This window comes from Schistocerca gregaria, chromosome 1, assembly GCF_023897955.1.
Source record: "Schistocerca gregaria isolate iqSchGreg1 chromosome 1, iqSchGreg1.2, whole genome shotgun sequence".
Lineage (NCBI taxonomy): Eukaryota > Metazoa > Arthropoda > Insecta > Orthoptera > Acrididae > Schistocerca > Schistocerca gregaria.
The window spans coordinates 770,524,447-770,539,442 of NC_064920.1; the positions used below are offsets into that span (position 1 = coordinate 770,524,447).

General features: G+C 39.5%; 1 protein-coding gene across 1 annotated transcript in view; it reads left to right on the forward strand.

The window, feature by feature from the left end:
* LOC126268318 (kinesin-like protein KIF11-A) overlaps window positions 1–14,996 on the forward strand; it is a 186,430-nt gene that overhangs the window by 32,761 nt on the left and 138,673 nt on the right. Inside the window, exon 4 of the mRNA XM_049973900.1 lies at window positions 6,311–6,468. Coding sequence (XP_049829857.1) covers window positions 6,311–6,468 — 158 coding nt within the window. The remainder of the gene's footprint in view (window positions 1–6,310; window positions 6,469–14,996) is intronic.

Genomic DNA, 14,996 nt, shown 5'->3' on the forward strand with positions numbered 1-14,996 from the left:
GTTCAGAGATGGATCAAACTGTTAAAACTGAAGGAGGTTTCAGAACACAGCGGAATCCCTTTCATGTGCACTTCACAAAATTCAGAATAGCATTATCCTCACAATTGGGTCTGTTATCTATAACAAGTACCTGGTTATAACAATCTTTGCAGATGTTTACATCCAGGTATTTGGATTAGTTTACCAAAATGGAATGAACATGTAGGCTTAATTATAAGTACAATGGGTGAGACTTCAGTTACTTGGCGAGTTAATGAATTAACAGCAGTCAACCTACAGAGAGGATTGCTTAAGAAGTCATTTCTCCTGTGCTAAATATGTGAATGGAGCAATAAGAGAATGTGACGTGTGGTACAGTGCACTTCTCAGTATCATGTGAAGTACGGATGGCTCTAAAATTTAGAGATTGTTAGCAGTCAGAAGCGTCATCTGGTGTGCTTAATGAAAGTAACAAAAAATAAATCTTTTTGATGCTATTTGTTTATGAGATTACTAACTAGATCATGGTTTCTTCCGGTGACAAAATGCTGCCTATTTTTTAAGTTTCATCCTATCTGCCTAAAAATTATTATTCCCATAAAACAGATGATGCAGGATTGGTAGTTCCTGCACTAAGTCCCAAGTTAGTAGTAGCCTTACATATGTTCGTGGCCTGTTAAATATATAGTACACTATGAATACATAGTAATTTATGCTCACTGTTACACCGCTAAAAAACGATTTCTAACATATCGACAAATGCCTGGTCACAGATTTAAATTTTCTAAAATTGAGAATTATTACTGGTACTCACAAGGAGAGGTGCCCAGTGATGATAGACTTTCTGAAACTATCTATATGGTGATGTAGGTTATGATCCCAAGTATCACATACTGTAGCCATTCACCCTGGTGGGTTCTCATTTGCGAGTAATTGACAAAAATTCAGAATTTTGTGTGACATTTAAGAGCATTAAAAAAGTTGCCTTATATAGTCCGATTGTGTGATACAATGGATAGGGTAACAGCTTCACATATAGGAGGTTGTGGGTTCGAATCTCATTAAATATACTAATTTTTTATTTCTTATTTCTATTCTTTTGACACTTTATTTTAAGCACTGTATGAACTTCTTCATTTGCTTAATATTCAGTTATTGTGCAATTTTTGTTTACATGGTAGTTGTCATACAAACATTCAGAACATAACCTGAATACCTATTGCACAATGGACAAAATAACACAGATGAAAATTTACACGAAAGACAAATTTTGTAAGTACAACAAAACTTGAGCAAAGTAAGAAATATAGCGATTGCAGTAATGTGGACCAAAAAAGAGCAGGGTGACAAAACAAAAAAATTACATCAAAATTAATACATAAAATTAATTAGAAACACATGAATGAATATTCAGAGTGGGGGGAAAATGGTAGGAAGAAGAATGAGAGCAAATGAAGAAGTTGATATTATGATCAAAATTATGTAGCAAAGGAATGGAATTAAAACATTACATTTAAATCAATTAATTGAATAAAAATGATAGAAATTATTCTGATGAATATTTGAAAATAAGAGTTACTTCTCATTTGACTCACAACCTCTTGGATGTGAAGCTGTTATCCTGTACATTGTACCACACAATTAGACTAATAATTATAATTTTTAATGCTACTGTCACAAAATTCAGATTTTTTCAATTACTCTCAAATGAGGGCCCACGAGGATGAATGGCTGCATTGAATGATACCTGAGATCTTAACCTGCGTCACTGTATAGGTAGTTTAAAAAAAAAATCAATTGCACCACTGATTTCCTTCTCCTTGTCAGTTACTCAATAAAAAATACCCGAGCTACAGTTCAGATTTGTTTCCTGTTTGTAAGACATTAAAACTACTTTTGTTATTATTTTTGGCTATTGTTAACAGATTTGTAGTGGTGGATTGATCAGAACTTTAAAGCAATCAGTTTGTATGTCACAATAAAGATGTCATCTGTAAGAATTGTATTACATTGGTCAGGGTGCAGTTGTTCACTGGTTGATACAAAGTGGTGAGCATCTTGGATGGTTTGGCCAGCTATAACTGGTTCCAAACATGGTACATTTGGTGAGCCAAGATAAGTGGGCATGGCAACACACTAATTTGAGTGAGCTGTGTGAGAACAACATTGTTGACAAGAAATGAATTCATGAGTTATTCTCATCCTCATTGATTTAACAAAAAAAAGGCATAACAATCACAGAATTTGCTCCTGTGTTCATATAATAGTAATGGTTATGGAGTTGTCTGTTTTATGTGCAGAAAGCATATAGACAAATACATCAGTTTAAAGGACTGAAATATGTGAAAGCCATGCAGCTTCTTAAGATAACTTGTTAAAATGCAGACACACTAAAAGACTGATATACATTTAACTTTCTACCAAAAAGCCTTCTAAAGTAGAAAACACACACATTCCCACAAGCACAACTTGCACATGTGTTTAACACTTTCTTTTGGCACTGCTGGACTGTGCGCAGTAGATGTGGTTGATGGGAGAAACATTCTGTGGGTAGTGGGAAGGGGGGGGGGGGGGATGCGAGGGTTGGGGTGGCGGAAGATATAGTGCTGTGTGTAGGAGCACACAGAGATGTGATGGGGAGACGGTAGAGCTGCTAGGTGCTGTTTGGAGGCTTGAGGGTTGTGGATGGGAGTGGAAAAGGAGAAAGTAGAGAAAGGGGAAAAGACTCAGGTGTGTATTGGTAGAACAGAAGAAGGCAGTGTAGTGCTGGAGTGGGAGCAGAGAAGGGGATAGGTGGATGTAACAAAGGGAATAGCAGAGTTAGAGGCCCAGGCCGGGAGGGGGTTATCGGAATGTAGGGTATACTACATGGGACTACCACTATTCACTACCTCTGCACCAGCCCACATATCTCTCCTCCATCCCCTCATAACTGACAAACTCTGCCTCACAGATCTGCTAGATTTATCATGCCCTCAGGAACTCCCTCCCACGACCATACAGAATCCAGAACCTAGACAGACCTTGAAACACAATCATCAACCTCTCCTTCACAAACCTTAATCCCATTGAAGTATCAGTTCTTTCCAAAGGAAATACATAAGCCCAACCATCAAAGATGCCCCATTGTGGCTGTTTACTGTGACCCTACTAAGGGAATCTATGCTCTCATAGAACACCACCTATAGCCTATTACTCATAACCTGCACTCCTATGAAAAAGATACTAACAATTTCCTCCACTAACTCTCCACAGTTACTGACCCTTTACCACACAGCACCCTGCTTGTCACTGTTGATGCCACCTCCCTCTGCACTGACGTCCCTAATGCCGATGGCCTTGCTGTTACTGAAGTGCCCAACTGACTCAAGACTTAAAACAGTGTTCCTTGTCACCATGATAAGTTTCACACTCACCTACAGTTACTTCACCATTTGAAAGAATCACCTGTCACACATTTGTGTTCCAGCAGTGAGCATCCACATGGCACCATCCGGTGCCAACTTATTCATGAGCTACTTAGAGGAACCCTTGCTAACCACCCAGAAGCTCAAACCCTTTACCTGGTTCAGATTCATTGATGACATCATGATCTGGACAGAGTGTGAGGACACCGTATCCACATTCCTCCAGAACCTCAACCACTTGTCCCCGATTCACTTCACCTGATCATTGTCAACCCTACAAGCCACCTTCCTTGATGTTGACATCCATCTAAATGGCCACACTACTGTTTTCCATATCACAGCCACCAACACCTCCACTTAGACAGCTGCCACTCATACCATACAAAGAAATCCCTTCCATGCAGACTAGCCACCTGTGGCCATTGCCTCAGTAGTGATGAATAACCTCTCTACAAATATACCAAGGGTAACACTGAATGTGTCACAGACTGAAGGTGCCTTGTCTCCCCAGTGTCCGCCTACATACCATCGTCCTGCCTGTCATTCAGTATCACCCAGGCCTGGAGCAACCGAATCACATTTTCTGCCAAGGTTTTGACTACCTCTCATTGTGCCCTGAAATGAAGAATGCCCTACCCACTATATCCTTCCCACCACTCTCACATCAATATTCTGCTGTCCATTGAACCCTTGCTCCCAACCCCTTGCCTTATGGCTCAAATTCCTGCAGTATACCTTGATGCTAGACCTGTTCCATATGGCCTCTTGCCGCCGCCACCATCACCACAACCGACTCCCATCCAGTCACATGCATCACCTATCCCATCGTACAGGTCTACCTGTGAAACCAGTCATGTGATCTAAAAGTCAACTGCCACCATTGTGTTGCATTCTATGCTGGCATGACAACAAACTATGTCAGTGTGAATGGTCAGTAAAGAATTATGGCCAGAGGCAGCTGCACCAACCAGTTGCTGAACATGCTGCCCAACACAATGTGCTTAACTTTAATGACTGCTTCCCAGCGCGCGACCTCTGCCTACTTTCTACTAACACCAGCTTTTTTGCACTGTGCAGGTGGGAACTCTCCTTATGTCCTACATCCTGGTAACCCCCCCCCCCCCCCCCTCCAACCATCAACTGGTCCTTCACCCACCTACTCCCTTCCCTGCTCTCATTCCGGCACTACGCAGCCTTGTACAGGTTATATGGGCGCACAGGGAATTCTAAAAAATAATAATAAAGCCTGTTTTTGTCACTTAAACATTAATGAATGTTATTTTCAACATGATCTCTGTGCTTTTCAGTGCGAAATTTGATGAGCTCTGCACGATGTAGGTGAACTCGATGAAATGGGTTGGAATTGTCATCGATCTTAGCACACTGAATGGTAGTGTGTTCTGTCAGGTGTTTTAAATTTGTAATCTTCATAGAGAAAACATTCTCTTTCAGCGTACCCCAGAAAAAGAAATAAAGTGGAGAAAGGTCTGGTGAATGAGGCGAACACTCCACATGACCTCTTCTCCCAATCCAATCAGGAAAATTGACATTCAGCCAATCTCTTAACAGTTCAGAAAAATGGGCAGGGCCCTTATCCTGCTGAAACCAGTCTAGAAGTCTGTCACCCAACACCAACAATCAGTTTGAGACATAAATTTCTCTCTGAGCATGTTGCGATAAATCTCATCTGTTAGATCTTCTTCAAAGAAGAGCTTTCTACGAATCACACTTAATCACCTTTTGGCATCCCTGCTGTTTGGATGTACTCACCCAGTGTGGATTGCTTTGAGACCAGTATCAGATTTTCTGTTCACTTCACCATTGACATAAAACACAGCTTCATCACTTCACTACACACAGTCTTCAGTAAAATTGAAATTTTCATCCAATTTATCTGCAAACCATTCACACATCTGTATCTGCCAGGGCCATCTTCATTTAAGTGATGCAATAGCTGTATCTTTTACAGATGAAATCTCCCTCTGCCAGGCTTTTTTAGATGGTTGACCTTGGAACACCCAACTCCATGAATGTCAGATGAAGTGATTTCTTTGGGCTAGCATCAAGTTGGCAAAGACAGCCTCTTTAATTTCGTCTAAAGTCGTATTTCATCCAAAATGTGGTTTATCCAACATAATCCCTATTACTTTAAACTTGGTGATTAATTTCTTGATGACAGTAAAACAAAGATCGCTAATGAGGGTGTCATAGGTGAAATTCTTCTGCAGTTTTGTGATACGACAATTCTTCTCTTCCACTTCAAATACTAACTTATTTAGACAGAGCCATCATTCAATCTGGAGAAAACAAAATGTATTAGAATTTATTTTAATATTATTTATAGAACGTTTATTAGAATTCTGTGTACCCAGATTTTTTTGATAACCTGTATTCGACTAATACCCCCCCCCCCCCCCCCCCCTCTGCTCCTCTCCCCCCTCCTTAAACCTCCCAAGTGCACCTGACAACCCTACCCTGCCTCCATCATGTCCCTGCATACTCCTACATTCATCCTTACTGTCTCCATTGTGTCCCTGCATGCTCCTACAATCAGCACATCATCTTCGGCCAAAAGTTCAAATGTGTAACAGTCTTTTTGTGCCTGTTTGCAACTTCTCTCTATAGGGTAATTATCAATCTAATTGTTTTCACTATAATATTCTTGTTATTCCTTTATGGGTTTTCCATTGTTTAACTTGTTTATTATCCTACTTAATTTTTTATGCATTACACATCTTAATATCAGTGAGGATAATAACACTTGACTGGACCAAATTGCAGTTGACCTGAACAGGCTGAGATATCAAACATGTAACAGATGTAATAAATGCATTTGTCTTAAAATTGAGACATTTACATGGTTAAAGTCTAATAAAACCAAAGAACTGGAAGTTTTGTGTTAAAACAGTGTCATTTTAATTTAGGATCCTCTTGCTGGTGTTATTCCAAGAGCTGTAGGACATCTAATTGATGAACTGCGAATACAAGATGTTGAGTACACCATTAGAGTGTCTTTTCTGGAGTTGTACAACGAAGAGCTGTTTGATTTGCTGTCTCCAATTGATGACAACAGTAAAATACGGTAAGAAAAATGCAATGAAAATCATTTAATTGGTGGTGGTAAATTATTAGATGTGCTGTATTGTTTGAGCTACGTGTACGCAATTGATACTACTCAAACTGTCAGTTCATAGGCTGCTACTGGAGGCAGACTGGAACTGAAATTTATGGTGTGTATACGACTGTCTCAAGGAAATCTTAAGTTGTATAGAAAGACATAACGGGGTGATAAAGCCTTTGCTGCGTCCACAGAAGTCTTGAAAATGTCTAAGTTGGATAGACATACAAACAGTTGTTGTAAATTGAATTTCTTGTAATTGAGTATGAACTGTATTTCTGCTTTAAAATGTATATAGGAAACTGTTTTAAAGAATCATTTCATGAAACTTGATCTCCTTCCAAATACGTCAAGTTACATAATAAAACAAAAATGTGACCTGCCAGCACTACGAAGCATTTTGATGTGCCACTTTTGGGACTTAAGAAGATGAGTCTGGTCCTAATTGATGAGGACTGGTGAGCTGGTCATCCTAGATGTGATTTTTAGGCAGTTTCACATCCCACAAGGTGACTAAATTGACCACCTTGTACTGCATAGGTATACCTTTCTCCCATCTCTTTTTTTCCTTTTCTCAGCCTCTCTCAATAGCAAATCTTTCATATTATTGCTCTTTGACTCCTATGTACCAGCATCCTCCTGTGGTCACTCACCCCACTTTGGTAGGGATTCTCCTTCTTTGTGTTCTCCTACTGTTCCCTTTGGGGAAACCTTTGTAACTGAATGTGGCAACTCATTTAGCAGATTTTCAAATTCTCTCACCATTTAGTATGCATTTTGAATGTCTAGCCATGCATTAAGTCTGACAATTCCTGCCCAACTTGTGCATGACCCTTGATGCTGGGTTACTTTGTGAATGATATTTAGAAATTTTTATATTGTTCACACCTTCCCATGCCAAAATTTTTTAAACTTCCTGGCTAAAAACTGTTGTCTATTCAATAGCAAATGTTTTGGTTTACCCACATTCTGAAATTGTAACATTAAGAGATGCTGCCTTCCTTAACAGGTATAACTTTATTAGTTTAACCCAGCATTCCAACACAACCGGGAGAGGATTTCTATTTAATATGAGCAAGTAGAGTTCGAATAATTGTGGGGAAAGGCATTATTGTGTGTGTGTGTGTGTGTGTGTGTGTGTGTGTGTGTGTGTGTGTGTGTGTGTTAATGAAATGGTATGGATTGTAAGAGTTTGTTTGGTAACGGTAATTGTACTTAGTAACTAAGTTGAATCAGTCCTCATTCTACAGAAATGAGCAATTGTATCTGAAACCTTTGAAGAAGCAGGTGTAAGATTCAGTACAATAGTCTCACCTTTCATTATTCTCTTATTTCTCTCTGGAAATCGAACTAGGCAACTGCATCATACTTTCCATTGGCATACCATAGTAAGACGCATGGTGTGAAGAAGATTCTGTAGAATTGACAAACACCACTACCATCTGGTCCACCAGTGTAAAACCTACCCCAGAAGGGTAGTCCAGGGTGGGAGGGGTACCAGTCTTTGGGGTCTCTCGCGTCCTCTTTCTGTCTTTACACTCCTAATTCCCCCTTTCCCTTCTTTTCTTCCCCTGTTGGTGTACATGTTCTATCCTCCCTCTATCCACATGCAATAGTTCTATTGCGTGAACCTCTTTTTATATCCAGTCTGTAAAAACCAAGGTAGTGCAGCCCTAAGGGGGTTTCCATCACTAGTAGTTGGTAACTATTCAGTTTGACTCAGTACTGTAATAAGATTTGAAAGACATATATTTTCATTAACTGTGTTCAGTGGTGAATTTGAACAGTATATGAAATTGCCATGTTTAATGAGATAAACAATGTGTTCTGTTTTATTAATTACATACCTGCTGTCCAATTTAAACATGTGATGGAAGATGGACGTACAGACTGATGTACATATAGTCATAAGTTGGAACATACACATGAAAAAAGGATTATGTTGAAACTACATAGTAGTCAAATGCTTGTTAATTTATAAGGGGTGGCAGGTGTGAGGGTAAGAGATTTTCCAGGTATTTTGTAGCCAGAGTTTGGAAATAATTTTGTCACGTGGAGGTGAAATAGCATCTGAGGGAAACATCCGTCATCTTGTGCACGGTTATTGGCTCCGAAATAAGTGTTCAGCAATGTCAACATTCTGAGCAAGGTTGAACATCCCTTCAGCTGGCTCATTTATGTGTCTGTTGTGGAACATTAGAAACACATACACATCTGTAGTTAAAAAAAATTATCATTTATGTAAACATTATCTTTGTTAAATATTGTGTAAAATTAATAAACTCAGGTGGACACTTACCATATGTCATTGCTGCAATATTTGATACAGTAAAAAGTAGTGTATCGCCACACCTTGCAGCAGTACTTCCCTTTCCGCTTGCAACAGTACTTCCCTTTCCGTGCTGCATGTCTGTTCTTGTACTTTTTTCCTCACTGCCTTTCCATGAGATGGCCTTCTTGGTGCCAATTGTGCTGGGACCTGGTTTGTGGGTTTTGATATTAGGTATCTTCCCTGACCATGCATGGATGGCACTGTTGATGCCCGAGTTGGAAGCTCCCCATGCAAATCAGTCGTGCCTGGGGCACAGGGGCTGGGTGGCAACAGTTTACTAGCTGGGTGGTGCCGATGGGGAGAGCCCCTGTTAACAGTGGGTTGTGGCATGGCAAAAGATTAATTAAACTTCCTTTCAATGTTGGCTGCAAGGCCTCAGCGGTCTCCTTAGATGGGAAAAAATTTCATAAAGGAGAGAGTTAACAACACTACAAAGATTGTATGACCCCACGACAATTCCTTCCCTGGCTACCCGATGGGAAGAGGGACAAGCCAGATGTCTGGATGCTAAACACTTCACACAATACTTGATATGTACTTGGACTGGTGGAAATACTTTCTCTGCAATGAAACCATTACTTTTCGTTGAAAACATTGAAGACAAATTTGGGAAGTTACCTCTGGGAAAAATTTGAAATGGTTTGTTATTAATTAAAACCTCGTCTGCTACTCAATCCACAGCTCTTTGTGCATCTAATTCTCTAGGTGACATAACTGTGAGTGACCATTGATCCACATGAAACATCGAACATGGTTGAAGGAATCACCCTCCTCAGAGATCTTGCACATCAGATTATGATCTCTAGTAGTGAGGCATACATTTTATCAGACGTTTACAGAAAGGGCTTATGGATATTTGTACAGATACACACATGTTTATATTAGATATTTACGCTTAGGCAGATTTTCTCCTACTGCACGGCAGACCCAAAATGTGGCAACTGTGGATAACCACTTCACAAAGGCAGCCCTTGTGAACAACCACCTTTATGGGTCAACTGTGTGGAACATTGCCCTCAAAGTTTGCGTTTGGTCAGTTTTCAAGAAAGAACAGAAGATCCAAGAATACAAACCTACTGACCGCCTGTTGTATACTGAAGTTCAGAAGAGTTACAAATGCTTACGTTATGCAGATATGACGATATGACTATATTACACTAACATCATGACCTCCAGTGGCAGAATTACCTGTCGCACAACCAGCATGCCAGAAAGGGGGGGGGGGGGGAGGAGAGAGAGAATGCGATGTTTGTGGGTACCTGGTCATGTCAGTCTGACGGTAAATGAGGCTGCTGACAAGGCTGCAGTCCTCCTACCTCGGCCACCTAGTTCTCCCATTCCTTCAGGTCATGTGGTTGCCATCTGTCAGCAGCTTGTCACTTTGGCTTTGCCACTGGTCTTCCCTTTGTGTGCCTAAGCTCCAGGGATTGTGTCAAAGGCCTTAGAACAAAGACTATGCAATACTTCCTAACCACAGACTGCTTATGATGAGCGTGATGTCGCAACTCTTTACATTCGGTTCGTTTGGGCAGTTGCCAGCAGGCGCACACACACCTTGCTTTGTACTCAACCACACCACACCATCCCACCCCACACCTCTCCAACCCCTTACCGATGGCGGGTGCTGTTGTGGCCCAAAGACAACTGCAATTGATATTATGGAGCACCAATGTGCCCTGCAATGACTCAAACATCCTTCGCAAATGAAGCTCATCACTTTTAAGCGACTTCATGCTAAGGCTTGCTGTCAAATCAGGCACAGTAAGTGGTGCTGCGTGTGCTGTCTCCTCTCTGGCTGGCTTCCTACTGTAGGAGTGACAAGTTGCAGACATTCCTGTTACATTTTGCTCCCCACTGTCCTGAATCCTGTATTGAACCCTTCACTGACTTTCAACTACTTCATGCTCTTGGCTCACCCCACAACACCTCCCCGGACCCTGATTCAATACAAATTATTTGATCCAGCACCTGAATGTTCCTTAAAGGCAACGTCTCCTCAGGGTCTCCAATTGTGTTTGACAGAAAGGTGCCTTCCGCATATGAGATAGCATTGTTGCCCCAACCCTCTAGCCATCCAAGAACCCAACATCTCCCAACATTTACTGGCTGATTAGCCTGACCAACATAATCTGTAAGATACTTGAAAGGGGGAGTAGTAAGTTTTACCAACAGGTGGAGGGAGTCACTATGGTATCCCCACTGGCACCATGTATCGCTAATCTGTACATGGAATACTTCGAGGATATCGCCTTGGAAACAGCATGCCTTAAACCCAAGGTCCTTTATCGGTACATGGATGATACTTTCGCAGTCTGGCCGCACGGCGAGTACCCTCTAATGGAATTTCTCAACCGTCTGAACAGCATACACGAGAACATAAAGTTCACAATGGAATTGGAAGAGAATGTGTGCCTACCCTTCCTCGAAATCCTAATAAATCAGAAAATGGACCGCTCACTGGGACATTCGGTCTACTGAAAGAAAACGCACACAGACCTCAACCCTAACAGCTGCCCTCACCCAGCACAACAGAAATTCGTGCTCACTACTCCTGTCTGCAGAGCTCATGACGCATTTGACAAGGACAGTTTATCTACTGAGATTCAAAACCTTCCAGAAAAATGGATACACTGAAACACAGATTAGATGTGCTCTGAAGAAGAAGAAGAAGAAGAAGAAGAAGAAGAAGAAGAAGAAGAAGAAGAAGGGGGGGGGGGGGGGACCTTCAGGAAGAAGAGAACAAAGGTCTAGGTGTTCCTCCCGTATGCAGAGCTGAAAGAAAAAGAAATACTATTATAACATTATAGGTCAGGATTGACCTATGAAGTCTCGAATATCTTACTTGTATCTGTCAGTTGGTATTAAGAAATTGAGATTTCAGGCGTATCTTTATATAGTTTTGCATGATAAAGTCCCGATGCTATGCAAAGCTGTCATTTAGTTACGTGCACTTTGCAATCTGTTAGGTTTTCTTTTCCAATAATAAATCATATTTTTTCTGATTACCATTAAAATATAATGACAATAAATGTTTGAGGTCATTTGGAATAATATTTTAATAACCATGTAGATCACGTGATGTCATTACTCTTAGAAAAAGTGTGTTAATTGTGCATTTATAAATGGTCAGTGTTGGGATCAGTGATTACGATTCGAGGAATAATTGATTTGACAGAGTTCAATTGCACACAATCGTGTGGGGGCGAATTATGAACTTGAAATTGATTGTAGATGTGTGCAGATCAATTTTGTGACAGGCTAAAAAATGTCGCGAGTGTGACACAGCATTAAGACTGTTTTCGCGACGCTGACTGTTTGCTGTAAACTCGCATAAATAGAATTTACGTGAATTTTTAATTATCGTGTAAGGGAAGCATATTTTATGGTTATCCCACTGTTGGTGGGCCATTGTGGAGGACATAAGTTTGGATAGAAGGATCAGTTTCAAAATCCAATATAAATCCTGTTGATCGAAGTAGCCTAGCAACCCATAAGCTCATACCTGGTTATCAGCGGTAACAGCCTACTATTTTTCATGCACACATCTACACTCTACATAGCGGTGTGTGTGATTTGTTGGTGCGAAATAAACATTTGAAAGCATTTGATTGAATAAAAGGAAAGATATAAAGAACTTTATTCGTATATTTTGTTGTTTCATGAACAGTGATATTTTCTTATAGAGGTGTCTAGCCTTACATATTATTCATATTATGACAGACTAATCGCAAGTGCTCTTGTTAAAAGTAGAGTTTTGGGCCTGATTAAGAGTAGCTGGTTCTTGGTCTCGAAGATTAAGTGAAGAATAAAATCACACTTAAATTACGCTGCATTGAAATCCACTATCTTTATACTATATAAAGCTAGCTATTCTGGAATCAGGTGGTATCGTGACCGTGTAGTTGTGTGTTGTTAACAACAAATAGGTAAGGAAAGAAGAGACGACAATGACGACATACATGTATACATATACAATACAACACGACGACGTCACTGTATACTATGAATCATGAATATATGTGCACTGGCTACTATATCCACAGTACTGAAAGTCATTCCAGTAACATTTTTCCTTTATAATGCATATACAGTTTGATGTGAAACTCGTAAAACATAAATGTTACAAATAGTTCACATGGTTCCAAACATAGAACTTTGTCCTTTAAGTGACTGAAAAAATTGACTATTATTCACATCCACATTAAGCATCCTTGATGGATTTGGGTAAGTGAGAATCATGAAACTAGATGATCACAAAAACTTGTGTGTGTGGGGATGTAGTAAACAACATAGAACAAAGAATCAATAGCTTTTGATCAAAATTATGATGAGCCTTGGATTGTAGAGACATTGCTCTTTGACTTCAGAAACGGTAACAAACCTTCTTAAACTGGTAATATTTCAAGAAAGGAGTGAATTAATCCTATGTGTAAATTATTCATCCTGCCACTAAGTCTATACATAACTAAAACATAATTTCAATTACACTGCGGAAGTGTAAATGTCCTTTAAATCGTATATAACACTGCAGATTCTGCAAACTGTTGTGTATGCAATACTGTGGAGGTTTCTTAAGTTGAAGTACAGAAATAGTACATAACCATTTTTCATGTATTTACTCTATGGTTCATTCAGTGCAACATCTTCATTTTTTCTCACAGAGTAATCATAATCAAGAAAACTGTATTCTTTCCCTTTGTGCAGAAGTGGTTTCTTTGCTTTAGAATATAGCTCGTCTCGAAGCATCTGTTCCCATACTATGTCCTGTTTGACCTGAGGGTTCTCATTAAACATCTTGTCTTGAACTCAAATAACCAGCAAAGTCTGGTAATAAAAATGGCACTGCACTTCCTTTCAATCTATTTCTCCAAAGGAAATGTTAATATTCTGCCTACTTTGTAGTCAAATACGGTGTTTTAGAGAATCAGCTCACTCCGAATAAAGTTTTCATGAGAAAGTTGGAAAGTAAAGGAAAATTTCAGAAAAAAATTGAAATAAAATATTTTTACTTACACATCTTTATATAATGATTTCCCATTAGTAAAAGTATGCCATACGCATATGACAACAAAGCAAGACCTGTACCTTAAAATATTCATAATGCAGCAAATGTAGTCATAAAATGCAAAAATCTTAGGACCAGAAATTTTGGTATGCTGGAATTACATTTGTAATTACTGTAGGGAATTTAAATTAAATAAGCTGTTTACATTGTCATTTGTAGTTGTATGAAGTTTATGCATTGCATAGTTAACATCTCCTATAATAGAGCCTTTGTAGTTGTAGTTTGTTACATACCAACATTACACTGAAATTGACTTTAATTTTTTGTTATTAATGTAACTTGGTAGTGTTACCACAGAATGTTTTTAAGGGAGTGAAGTTCTCCTATTAAATAGTGTGTGTCTACTTCCTCAGTTCAGAGTCCTTTGTAAATCTGAACACACACTTTTCCCCCCCCCCCCAGTGAGATAATTGCTAGTACAGCCATGTACACAGCACTTAATCACTATAGTGTGACGGAAAGCAAAGTGTGTCCGATGCTGAGATAGACGTACAGTAATTATGTTCAGCAACTCTCAGCTCAACAGCAATCTACTCACAGCTAGCTGCTATTGTCATATTGCAAATATAGTCTTTCACTGTGTGCCTTTTGAAGTGATATCACAGTGACATAGCCGGCCTCTTTTTCACAGAGATGTTGCTCATGCTATGTCTTCGCCTAAAAGAACAGGTCATGCCAGATTTTGAAATCTTATTTCCTGTTTGCAAGAGTGCAAACTTTTTAGCTTTCAAAAATTCTTCATATTTCCATCAGAATTAAGTGTTGAAGCTCTGTATGTACCAAAAAATGTTGTCTTACTGTTAATATGCAACTGTGGTTGCACTTCTCTGACATAATGCATTGTTTTAATAGGACCAGTCCATGTGAACTCAGCCAGTGGTCTTGTTCTTGACATATCAGATTTTGATATTAGTTCATTGAATGAAGGAACCCAATTTTTAAAAAAAATTAAGACTATTCGTTTTTAAGTTACTAATTCTTGAAGTTTCCAAAGGTTTGAGATTTTTGTCACATTTGGATGCCTCAAAATGGCTGATCTCCAACCATTTGTGTTAATACTAATTGTGTCTATAACATTTGACAAGATACACATGC